The sequence below is a fragment of the Dermacentor albipictus genome, chromosome 9 (genome assembly GCF_038994185.2).
Source record: "Dermacentor albipictus isolate Rhodes 1998 colony chromosome 9, USDA_Dalb.pri_finalv2, whole genome shotgun sequence".
Lineage (NCBI taxonomy): Eukaryota > Metazoa > Arthropoda > Arachnida > Ixodida > Ixodidae > Dermacentor > Dermacentor albipictus.
The window spans coordinates 45,702,686-45,715,735 of NC_091829.1; the positions used below are offsets into that span (position 1 = coordinate 45,702,686).

General features: G+C 47.0%; 1 protein-coding gene across 3 annotated transcripts in view; it reads left to right on the plus strand.

Moving 5' to 3' along the window:
• Window positions 1-13,050, plus strand: part of LOC139049765 (gamma-aminobutyric acid type B receptor subunit 2-like) — a 388,195-nt gene that overhangs the window by 362,821 nt on the left and 12,324 nt on the right. For 2 of the 3 annotated variants that reach the window (XM_070525572.1, XM_070525573.1), the window contains exons 16-20: window positions 5,787-5,948; window positions 7,134-7,263; window positions 7,423-7,507; window positions 9,328-9,575; window positions 11,849-11,908. In XM_070525572.1, the coding sequence (XP_070381673.1) occupies window positions 5,787-5,948; window positions 7,134-7,263; window positions 7,423-7,507; window positions 9,328-9,575; window positions 11,849-11,908 (685 nt within the window). The remainder of the gene's footprint in view (window positions 1-5,786; window positions 5,949-7,133; window positions 7,264-7,422; window positions 7,508-9,327; window positions 9,576-11,848; window positions 11,909-13,050) is intronic. The other variant, XM_070525574.1, reaches the window with a different exon arrangement.

Below are 13,050 nucleotides of genomic sequence, written 5' to 3' on the forward strand. Positions count from 1 at the left end.
TCTACGTGTGGCTCCCTTCTCTCTCTCTCTCTATCTCTCTCTGTCCGTGCCTCACTGACTCCACTCACTCACTCACTGCACCCCCAACCGACCACGATCACCCCACCCCGCCTGCTCCCTGCATCCGACCAACCCTGCGCAAATCACCTTTCACAAAGTCACTGCCCATCGCTTGTGCAGCCCTTGCAAGTGAGAAGCAGCTCTATGCGCAGCACCACGGTTCCGCACCACCGGATGACGACATGATATAGACTTTTTTTTTTCAGAAGAGTTACCGAGGCTCCACAGGTGAACGAGTGTCAATCTTCTTTTTTTTTTCACTCTCAAAAACTGCACAGATTTATTTCACGGACAGAGCAGAAATATTGGAATGTCAAATTGTTAGAGACGAATGATAGAGCGAGATCATGATACCTAAGAAATAGCAAACGCAAGCGCCCCCCCCCCCTTTAAAAAAAGATATGATGACTGTATGGCGTCGTTGCAGTAAAGGCGGAAGGATCGAGCACCAAAAAGAAAGTAAATCAGACGATACCATGATGTGATGAACTGTTTTACAAATGGATACTTCCGTCGATCAGATTAATAAAAAGTGGGCGACGAGTTTTTTCTGGCTTCGAAGAGCCTTCGAAAACTTCTCGTGCGCATGCCAACCGCGCACTGTTGCAAGACTTCACACTTGTTGAGGACAGGTCGGCAACCACTCGCTCAAATCTTCGGAAGCCCAACCAAAACGTTCACGCGGAAGCAAACTATCGGTAACTAGACAGACGTTGAAATGTGGTACGTGCTTCTCAATAAAAAAAATTTATCAGTTACGATTAAAGATTCCTTGTTACCAGTTTAGAATCTAGTACATCATGCTTTTCATAAAATGCTGTTTCCAAGCTGCCAACCGCTAGAGCTTAAAAGGAATCGTTAAGGGGGTGAGATAAAGTATACGCCTCACGAAATAGATCTGATTAAGCTATCTTAAGATGATGCACCTCAGAATCAAGTACAGCATTAGGCCTCATGGAAGTTAAGCGATATCAGTGCGGTTAAGGTTTATTTATATCTGTGTGAGAGGTTAACAAAAACTAGGCTCGTGACATTGCGCCTGTTACGCGTAACAAGAGGGTTCTTCTCTTCCTTACAACAGCCAGGAGACATCTGTCTCTCGAGCACATTTAGTTTTTCTTGTGTAAAAGGAAATGCCTTCTTTTTGTAGCAGAACTAGATGAAGTGAAGTAGTCTTTTTTTTTTGCCTTTTATCACCAAACAGGGGTATCAAAACTGGACCTCACGGAGCTTTCAAAATCAATCAACGTCATCGAAAATTAACGTTGCTTGGGCGGTGCAATTAACCGATTAAGAACAATGAAGCGGCACGAATTATAACTCCGTCGTTTCGGGCTCATCCGCGGTTCCATCAATGAAGCATCCAGCGGAAAAAGAAGATCATCAAGAGCAATTATCATGCGTGTGCGAAAGGCCGTTACTAACTAAGCGCTTCAACGGAGCCCCTCATTCACACATTAACATAATCCGGCAATTAGGCATGCATCCTCGTTAACAATGCAAAACACTTGCTGTGCGACGTGCTGGAGCAATCTATCCAACTTGCTATACGTAGCTCCGTTTTATGAGCGCTGCTGTGTTAAATGTTTTGTTCCTAACACGAAAGTTTTCATAGTTATACGCTCGCTTAAGTGGTAACAGGTTGTCGAGCAACAAACCCCGCAGAGAGCGTTGATAACCGCTATCATGCCATGGATGAGCCACGAAACTGAATGAGAAGGTTATATAGATGCAGAAGATGAGTGTTTGATTCCATTTTTGTTTCAGCTTTGCTAAATTGCTACTTTACTACGGCGAATTGGCGCAGTGCCCAACCTAAGCGTATCTATAGGGAGTGGCTGCAGACCTTTCTCAATTGACAACCAGATAACTCAATTTCACATCTTCTGTCGTTGTTTGCGAAGGTTGTGGACAAGCCATAGTGCACAGAACCGTCCGTGTTCGATGCAGTATCGTTCAGACAGAGGAAGATGTGCCCTCCTACAGTGCGCATGCGCAGAAATGCGCAATTCTGGCGCGATGTTCAGTGTTGCGGTCGTGTATTGTTGTTCTTGGCCTCTGGCCACTGAATCGCAGGCCTACTGCCGGAGTCGTGATTGCGACGAGAACGATCGAACCCAACCCTCTACCCTTAGCTCCTTGAATTCACCCTGCATGCACCCCTGCTGCACACACACACTGACACACTCTTGCTTGTCTCAGAGCACTCTCACCTGCGCACTGGTCTGGTATGCAGCGCCGCTGGTGATTGTGGTTTGCCAGTGACGTGAAGTGACGTGCTTCGTTCGTGTCCGTGCCTCAAGGAAAGTGGTGCATGCGTTGCTACCCCGTGTCGTCCTTTTATATCAGCGCGAGATTTCGTATAAAAAAATTAAATTGTGGGGTTTTACGTGCCGAAACCACTTTCTGATTATGAGGCACGCCGTAGTGGAGGACTCCGGAAATTTCGACCACCTGGGGTTCTTTAACGTGCACCTAAATCTAAGCACATGGGTGTTTTCGCATTTCGCCCCCATCGAAATGCAGCCGCCGTGGCCGGGATTCGATCCCGCGACCTCGTGCTCAGCAGCCCAACACCATAGCCACTGAGCAACCACGGCGGGCAGATTCCATATAAGACAAAAAGATATGTTTACTAAGCTGTTGAAACGTCCCTCATGCAGTTTCTTAATTCGTCGATTTTCTCGCATTATTAGCACGGCTGTGACGCGGAATCGATAGAGATTGTGACGCGCATTTCATGCGGATTAATTTGAGACAAAAATATTGAAATTTTGAAGCAGCGTACGCAGCGTTTCAATGGAGATACGTGCTATTATCCGGTGTGCGGAGATTCTGAAACATTACCACGACACGTAATTGAATCGTTTTCTTTTAATTTGTGATAAAATTATAATTATGTTTGGGACACTGGTTCGTGTGACCTCTTGCCTGAGGCCTCTTTCGTGTCATATGTGGTTCCAGGATTGGTGCATACGCAAAACTATGCGATGATATCTCGGTGGCAAAAGCCGTCATTCACCGATTGAATGCTACATTGCGCTACGGTAACGCAGCCCAGCAAAAATGTTCTTCCCAACGTCGTGTGGTATCTACGCGTTGCAAGTTCGTCAATAGAGAGTTTTAGAATTGGGGGCGCAAGGCTCTGGGCCCCCAAGCCGCGTTGCGTCGGTTGCTCTTGGGTCTAGGTGAGCAGCAGAGTTTGAGGATTGGGTCGAACGCAGACAGCGTTGGGTTGAGCGCAGGGACGCCGCAGTGTGGAAAATAGAAAGGCGCTTGTAAGAAAAAAAAATTAACCTCTTTTCTTACACGTGAAATCAAACAGAATGCATTTTTGAGCAAGAAGAACAAACAATAAAATTTAAGAAACTGTGTTAGTACCGGTTAGCATTGCGAATTAAGTGTGCGATTCTAAGCCAAGCAAAGCCAATCGAAGCAAAGTACTCTTAGTTGGTGTTTTCTTGTGACGCGCTGCGAAAAAACTGCGAGTTCACCCATGTGAAATGACGAAAATCAGTCGAAGTAAATAACGTATGCTCTGCGACCATCTGCTGTACGCCATCGCTGTCACCCACGAGGGCGGCCCAAGACGGCTTGGGGGCCCACGCTAGTTTTCGATTCTTGGGTCTTGGGTTAACGCGAACGCAAGAACGCAAGACTGGCTTGGGTTCTGCGCATGCGCACTTGTGGCGCGCAATTTTCTTGGGTCCCCAAGCCGCTTGGGCCCCCAATTCTAAAACTCTCTAATGTGTTTTGCCTAACGTGGTCATTGGCCAGCAAGAGCGCGCACATAAGTGGCTTTGTGTGCAGAATGTACCTTTCCTGGTTATCGTGCGTCTTTTAAAGCGTAGTTTTATGCACACGACCTTTAGCGGTACGTACTTTTCTCTTTCTTTCTTTCTCTTTACCACTGTCGACCGCAACACCGGCCTGAAAGTGTCAATTTGATGCCTCTGTCATTTGACGGCACTCGCTAAGCTTCCACAGGCCCTTGCTTATACACGCACTTTGCTACTTTGCCGACTTGCACTGTTCACTTCCTTACACTGCAGCATATATAGTTCCAAACACTGACATCGTCGCCAGCGTCCACAATCGCAGCTCTTTAATCGTCTCCTCAAATCCTGAGCTATTTCACTGCGACTTTGTCATTTCCCGTAAGTTTGTCATCTCATAGTGCTTCGCACTTCACAACATTTCAGAAGCTTAAGCTGCAGGTCGGTTTGCAATACGACCAAGCGAATATTACTCAATCACGCATTTTTGGCACAAATGTCAACGTCACCATTGCCATAAACTTTTTGCTGAATGTGCCGAAGAGTTTGCAAATTTTGCGTCGACCGTGCTTTACAGGTTTTTTAAAAAGGCCTTAACTGCAGAGTGCGTATTGTTGCGAATCATTCGTTGACGCTGACGAACGCGTAAGTTAGCTATTAGTCACCATGCAACCGCATGAGTTGGCGACTACACTGAAAAACCTGTACTCAGGCCAAGCATTATTCATAACTACTTGAGCCATTCGTTGAAGAGTAGCTACAAGCAATCTGTAACGCGAACAAGGAAAAACATAGTGAATATAAGCTATTTCATTTTACGTAGTAGCCAGTGCATATGATATTGCTCTCAATCGTTGCAAGACGCTGTGCTCTTGGAGCTGGGACATGCATTGCGACTATTTGTCGAAATATGTCAAATTGCAATTTGAAGCATTTATACGGCAAATATCTTATAGTTTACTACCATACGCGTTCCATTCGTGCCTGCTTGTACGCAAGACACATTTCACCTACGTTTTCGTTGGGGGCGAAATGCAAAAACGCGCGTGGTCCCGTGCACTGGGGCCTGGTTAAAGATCTCCTGGTTATCAAAATTAATCTGAAGTCTCGCACTATGGTGTGCCTTATAATCAAATCGCGGTTTCGCCACGTAAGACCCCTGAATTCAATTCATTTCACCTACTTTCATATCACACTCAACATGACATTTGACAGGACAAGAAAGACAACAAAACTGATAAGCTTTACAAACCCCATCTCCAAGATTACAACGTGATTGTATGGGATACTTCGATATGGAGATTGCGGGGCATATGCTTGTTTCGCTCTTTTAAATGAACTTCACTTACTGTGACTGAGCAGGCAGTATTCCCACTTTTCAAATAGGATTCTTACGCCAAGACGCATTTCACCAGACACATCAAACATTACAACATGAATGTACCGGATTCTTCTATATGTTGGTTGCGGGACACATGGTTCTTTTGCCCTTTGATAGGAATCTCACTTACTGTGACTGAGCATGCAGTATTGCCACTCCGCAACGATCACGTGGTGGCAAGATAAGAACAACTACTCCGGCATGTGTACCAGCGTCTCTGCTAGAGACAGAACGCCGTGGCACCTTTCCAACCGGCAGGCTGACACGAAACCATCGGCGACAAAGAAAAGGCTACACGCGGCTGCTCGCAGCCCTGTCCGAATCGAAAATGTAGTCGGCTCTTCAAGAGATCATTCGAAAAGCGCCCGTATTGGCCACTCTCGTCAAGAGCTGTACATAAACGAGCGACTCGTCGTTATTTGCCGGTTGCTTACTTTCTGGCACGCACCTGCACGTAATACGCTTTTTTTCGGCCATCCGCTGCCGCGCGCTCCTTCTTTTTACCCGCGCCCTGACACCCACGTGCGCCCCTTGTCCGGCGCCCTGCTCTCTCTCTCTATTTGTCGCAGCTTGTGGAGCTTCGGCGCAACCCGCAGGCCGGCGAACACCGCGTTCGGGCCACCCTGAAGCCGCTGAAGAAGTCGAGGCGAGATTCGGACGACGAAAGCCTCTTCACCAGGATCAAAGTGCTGCAGGACGAGAACATGCGATGCAGGCAGCGACTAGAAGAGGTGCTGCTCCCACCCCCACCCACTTCTTCGATTTCTCACAACAGTGGCAGCGGTGTCGTTCTAAAGTATTTACAGAGACACTAACTACAAGGCCAAAGTGATATATATACAGCGTTACGTGTGGATGGCATCATTGTGGTGACATGGAAAGCAAACTGTAGCTATCGTGACTGTTTTTCCCCTTCCTTGCACTCTCACTCTTGTCGTAGTAATGATCTTCTCCAGTCGTTTCTCGCTGTCTTAAAGAGAACATGAAAATCAGATTATGTTTTCTATTTTTTCTCCAGAGAAGCTTTTCAAATATTAAAGAAACCATGTCATCATATACTACTGAAGTGAGTCCATCAGTGCCGTCAGGTACATGACGTATACCAAGCCCTAACCAAATTTAGCTGAAATTTTGTCAGTACTTAGACCGAGTCGGCCAACACACTCCAGAAGATGCAGACAGAAGCGACGCTATATGTACTTCTATCTTGATTAGTGTGTCGTCTCCGCCTTTCCTTTTTTTTTTTGCATACAACTTCACGTAGGCATTTCCGATGCACAGTGTGCTCTACAGGCCTGATGGCGTTCAGTGGTATAATATTTAGTAATTTATTGGCTCAAAGTATGAAAGTTTGGAGTTCGTACGTGTGTGTTCTGTTATTTGCAAGCAAACATTTAATGAAGGTCTGCTTTTGTGCGGGTTTGAAAGTTTTTATACACTATTAAAGTCACTGTTTTGCTGCGCTTTCCATTGGAAATCTGCATATGCTAACAATTTGAGAAAGTGAGAAAAGCTTTCTGCGCTATTATCAATGAATGAAAGGCAGTTATTTTGATTTGTGCCTCTCCGCACACCCAATTTGTCACCCTGGTGTGCTTATGTGTCAGGAAACGTTAAATACCTTCACCTAATGCGTGCGTGAGTAAACCTTTCGCCTTAAACAGCTGTTGACAGAAAGATCAAACGGTCCGGTAACACGTCTTCGTGGTATACAGAAGAAAGTCGTTCAGGTAGAGGCATTGCTGGGCCAGCCTGCAAGGGCAAAGCCCGCCCGTAGCAATACCATGGCCACCCGAAAATGCGCTGAATGCCGTACGCTAATACTGCCTCGTTTCATTTTGCGAGGGCTGTACGTTGCAAGTATCACCTTTGCTAACGCCTTTGTCTTTTCTTCTCCCTCTCGATTTTCGTTTCAGAAAAACATTGAATTGCAGTCATTATTGTTGAAGCTAAAAGATGTAGAGCCGGTGATAGTCGTCACGCATGACGCCATTACGACGATTCCAGAAGTTAGCTCACCTTCCCAACTCGAAACCTCAGAGCGTGGTAAGCCTGTCTCTCGTACTTTTGATGCTGCCTGTTGTTATCCATATCATTTGCGCCTTTCGTTTCTCTTATAGTTATTAGTCGTTGCTTTGGCCTGACGAAGAAGGTGGTGTCTGGGTGCGTCCATTTTTATCTCTTCTCTTGTCTTCTTCCCCACAGAAAATAGCAAAGAGGATACGACGTCTATAATCTCCATCAGGTCTGTAACTGAAGAGGACAACTTTATGGAGATATCGGTGAAAAGGTACGCATCTGTATCTGTCATATGTACGAAAGTTTTCTTGCGAACCGGCGCCCAGTGATCAAGATCACTGGTGCTTTCGTTTTGACTACCATTTCGCGAGCTTGTCACAACTGGCCTCGGTAAGGCGAGAGCCCCTCGTGCTCATCTTTGGGCTCGTCTTTCCTTATCGTTTAGCAAGTCCCAATGTGGCAGATTCTTCCGCAGAGCAACAACTCATTTGTTTAATCTGTCAGCTCTGTTTACGCGACATGCTAGCAAACCACCGGAACCGGCTACTCTCCGCTGTTTCACTCTCCATCGATTTGAACGAAAATTTTACATATGACCTGGAAGCAGCCCCCACGTGTGAGCACTGCCAACGTCGCACACAAACGCTTGCGCAAGCACGTTCTTACCGCTGCGTCGTCGTTAGTCCAATGCCCGCGCTCTACGTATACGTAACAATGCACTTAAGCTATGTGCCAGTGCTCAGACGTTCGCACAATTATTAGAGGGAACTGTGGGGCTAGTGTCTACAAGAGCTGCAAGCGGGGCGGTTTTCACAGTATAGGAATGATATGGTTGGTACATGGATTTGCCTAAACTTCGTCCTTCTCGCATTAAGCGACCTTGCGACTTTGCACAATGATCGTTTTCAAGAAGTACTCTGTTTTCAATTATCAAATACCTACTACTAAAACTGTACGATGTCACGATTCGAACGCAGAACCTCTAGCACAGAAGCTCGTTATTGAAATCATTATGCCACGGACGCATGAACAAGCGGAACCGCTGCAAGTAGCAAGCGATTGTGAGCGTTCGCAGAGTCCCATTGCCTCCTGCATTAAAATAATTGCAGATTCTTTTAAAATTTAGGTCAGTGAACCTACATAAAGCGCAGTAAATGAAACCACAAGAACATCTGAAGCCACAAGCATGAAGATCATACAAATATACGTACTAACCACAATTCCCATGGTGGTTGAACGATCACAGTACCAGAGTTCCTTCTAGTAATTATTGTGCGAAATTATATTCCAATGCTCCCCGTAGATGGCTAAATGGACAACTGAGTGGGCACTCACCATCATAAATCTTGTTTGAATTCTGACAAAGCTAACAAGAAAGACAGCCTCGCGAAGACGGCATCGAAATCAAAAACGATGCATGGTACTTTGGGGCTGTCTGAACAAGACCGCCGGTGAGCATAATGCTCTGAAACTCTACGGGAAGGTTGCCCGCGCTCAAAAAAACAAAAAGTGTATTCACACTTTCCTGTGCGGTGAATGCAAGCTACGTTGTGGTTTTCGAAGCTTCGCAGACCCAAAGTGATGAAATACAGATATCATATGTTGTATCACATATCATAGGTTTTTCTTCCTCTTCAGCGGTTGGGGGCAGGGTGGCGTCAAGTCGCGGAGACGACTTCAATATGCGTTCGATATGCATTCTACATGTGTGTCGTTATTTAAGGTCGAATTTATCTTTCTTTTAGTAGTAAGGGTAGACTGCCTTCAAAGCTGACCAGAACTGAAACGCACCCTTAGTTGGCGTTCCTTACCATCGTAGCGGCACGCTGGTGAATCCGCAGACAGTCGACTATCGAGGGGCCATCCAACGATTGTTGACTACGGCTGCAGCCCACGCGGTGGCGACGACACGTTGCATTGTTGGGCCGGAGGTCCAACGCGTCCCCATTCTCACTCTTCACAGCGCACCCTTTTTTTTTCTTCCCCACGGCGCAATATGTCCCCAGTTGGCCAGTGTTGCAGCTTCGGTGGTGTACGCTGAGCGTGACTCCATATCCCCCCCCCCCCTTCGGGGACGTCCTCGGCTCGCAGGAAGCTCTCGACGGCGTCGCTTCAGGGCAGCCCGGCCGCCCTGGCCGCCATGGGTCGCGGCGGCGGAGGAGCCAGCCGGCAGCAGCGCAGCGGCAGCGTCCAGCTGCGCCTCACGCAGCACCACCACCAGCAGCAGCACCAGCAGCCCATGCACAGCGCGTCACCGTACGGGGGCGGCAGGGAGTCACACCACCGCGCTCTCGCCAACGGGCTCGCCCTGCACGCCGACAGGGCCGCCTCCTCGGACGGTGGGTGTCAACTCCCTCCCCGACCTGTGGAAAACCCGCGCTTACCGATTAGATGCAACTGCATTAAAACGCGCGAAGGCAAAGCTACAGGGGCGATGTTACTGCACGCGATTTACTGCGCCAAGTACACTGTAAAATGATGTGCACCCTTAAAATTGTGTAAGGCTGTAAATCGGTTTATAACTCGCACCTTTCTACCCAACGAGGTGTGAGGCTTATTTACCGTTTTACACCCTGATTCAATTCTATGCAAGTACATTATTTTATCGTGTAGACCGGCAGAGAGTGACAGCGCTTCAGCGTTCTGGAATACATATCGAATCAGTATAGCTTCCACACACGACGATTTCGCATTTGCCCAAACGCGGAAGAAAGGGAAAGCGTAAAACTCAACCAATTTTAACGTTCGGTGCTGTATTTTGTCTTGTGTTGGCTGTTGTAACTGTGATGTTCTTTCTTCGCAACGTAAATTTAACTCGGATGAGAAGGTGTGGCTACTTTGAACAGCGCTCTTACTTCAGCGCGCTCTGCCTCCGTTGCTTTGCCTTGATTTGTGAAGAAAGTTCTTTTCATTTTCGTTTCCTTTCTTTTTTTTCTCTTTTGTTTTCTACAGCTTAGGTGTCATTGAGACTACATGGGATGGAGCATGTCAGCTCCAGAGAGTCTGCTCCAAATGTCGAGAAATATGCATTGAGAAAACCATTAGAACGACTGCAATTAAAGTTTGAGAGTATGTTGGACATGTTGGAGGTGATGTGTGTGCAAAGGTATACGTGTGTTGAGTAGTTGGGTGCCGTTCGGGGAAGTTACATAATTTCTGTTGATCGCACTTTGGAGCCATTTGGGGCATCCAACAGCGCGTCGTTAGAGGAGTATCGGGCTTATCAAGGTAAAACTATACGTACGAAGCGCGCCTTAAAGTTGGAGAAATCGCAAAGCTGCAGGCGATGTTTTTTTTCTTTTATGCGGACATAGGGCATAGGAAATGACCAGCCAATTGGGGTTCTTCTCAAAGCTTGCTGGATGCTTGAAACGTTTGCGAATTACATGACATATCGACTTCACGTTTGGAATACCGAAACTTGCGTTCGTAGGAATTCGATGGAGAAACAGCGGAGCTGCAGAGATATAGGAGGCGCTGCAGGATATTCAGTCCGGTTCAAGTTACGTGAAACACAAAAGCCGTAATATAAGCACATTCCCACAATGCCCACGGCGAGAAGGTATCACTCCCTTCGTGAAATTTTACAGCGACAGCAGTGAGCATGGTTTTACTGTCTCTTGTCCAGGTAGTCCTTTCCCATCGCGCTTCAATTCTTGTCGCCCCTTTCCTATCCTCAAAATTGATAGGTATAATTTAGGAACGTTTAGGTAAACTAAACAGCGCCCACCACTGTAACTGGGAGTTGAACTAATGGGCTGCATCGATGTGTAGTTGAAAAGCCGGATACGCAAATTGTCGAGTTATCATTCAGCTTCGTTATTTCGCGGCTTCTGTGGGCGTCAGCCCGCTGTGCTTTCCGCCGGTGGTTTTATTATTGTTTTTTTTTCTCGATTCGTTGTGCCTAGGTCTCGAAGCGATAACACACGCCAAGGAGCAGCGTTGCGCCATGACGATCCGCGGCTCGCCGAGCTGGGAAAGTAACACTTCTTGGCGAGCCAGTGTGTTATCGCTGAAGACACGTAAAGATGGCTTCGCATGGGCACCGCATCCGAAGCCCAGCTGGCAACGGGAAAACGCTGTGGTTTGCGTGCGCTGCTGTAACGGTGACAACTTCTTCGATTCTCGAGTGCGTCACACGCCATCCCCGCCAGCTAAACCTAGAAATCGCAACAGTAATATTTGTCCTGACACGCCCCTGTTTACAGTTACTGCGCACTTGTTTCTCTGTTGCTGGTATTTCTGACAAATCTGAATTTTGAGCCTTCTCCGCGAACACGTGGCACCGTGGGACCCTAACAAGTCGCCCCCGCCGAGACTTTGCACGAAATTCATGCAAACAACGCAGTGCCACGTGAGAATGGAAAAGTGACCAGCAGCCACTTTCACGCTGCTATTTTATTTTATTTTTGTCTTCTGTCCTCGATTTGAAACCGTTGCTGATAAGCGACAGACATAGTTCTGCGCGTCTAGCAGTGTCGTCACCGGCACAAGGATCCATGTAGAAAAAAAATGACATGTGCATATCAGCTTTACATTCGTCTCCACTGTGACGAGTGTCGTGGACGTTCAGGGTAAATAAATAAACTCGATGACTTTTGACCTCCCGCAGAGTTGTCGCCTCTGCTTGCGCTTCCAGACCAGGACTGCCAAGACTTCCAGTCAGATGAGTGTAAGTTTTAACATCGCCCGGAATGGGCAACGCACACGTGTGCACATCACACTCGCTGTCGCCCACGCACTAACCGCTCAGCTTCACGCAAATGAAACGCCACGCTTCTATGGAAAACGTTGCTCAAGCTGTGCCAGAGTGACGCAAACATGCTTTCTTTTTCATAGTGTAACCGAGCCGAACAGTGCATGCAGTTATGTTCCTGTCACAGAATGGCGAAACTCTGCAAGCGCGTGAATGAATCACTCTATGCTTTTTCATGCTTCCGGCCATCTACAATTCACGCTATAAGCATTTTCCTGAAACATCCGCCGGTCTTTTCATTCATGCTACATGCACTGCAATTTTGGCTTCTCTCTTGGCTGCTTCCCGTTTGCTATGGCAGCCAGATGGGTAAGATTACTTTTAATAGACGTCTCAATATCTTTTTTTCTGGTTACTTTTCACCGTCTCGGCCGTAACATGGTGAGTAAAGGAAATTTACACATAACATGGAAAAATAATGTGTACGGGTAATAGTCCCGTGTTGCCAGCTAAATGACTACAGCTGAAAAAAGTTGAAAAAGAGGCGTGCGTGTATGGCCTCTGAACATACTGCAGAACGGGATCAGATTAAATGTGCTACGGCTTTAGCAAGTTGTTTAATGCCCCGGTACGCATTGATAGAAGGGGCTTTTCTCTGCACTTCCGTGAATTGGGTTACACCGACCACCGCATGAGCGCACAGCAGAACCTCGTTTCTTTTTATACATTTGCGCAGCAACGACGCTTTTTACTGCTGTCACGTGGCTTACGAAAGTGCATGGATGCCTGCGCGAGCCTACGCATGAAACGGAAACGATGGCTTGCTAATAACGCAGTGAATTAGGTAAGCTTTCAAGCTGCGCCGTATCACGCAGCAAGAGGACAGACATTGAAAGCTTGAAAGCGAATTCATGCTTTCATACTGCAATATAATGCCGCCTTTTGGAGCAGTGAGCGTGCTCTAGCTAAAAGTAGATCATAAGCAGGCATTCCGGGCATGTATCATGTTCCTGTGAAACACCTGCGTAAGTATTTTTTACTTAAAGTACTTTCAACGGAGACGAAATAAGCGGCTATGTTACTAGGCTGCGCGACCTGTGTGACCTGTGTAACCTGTG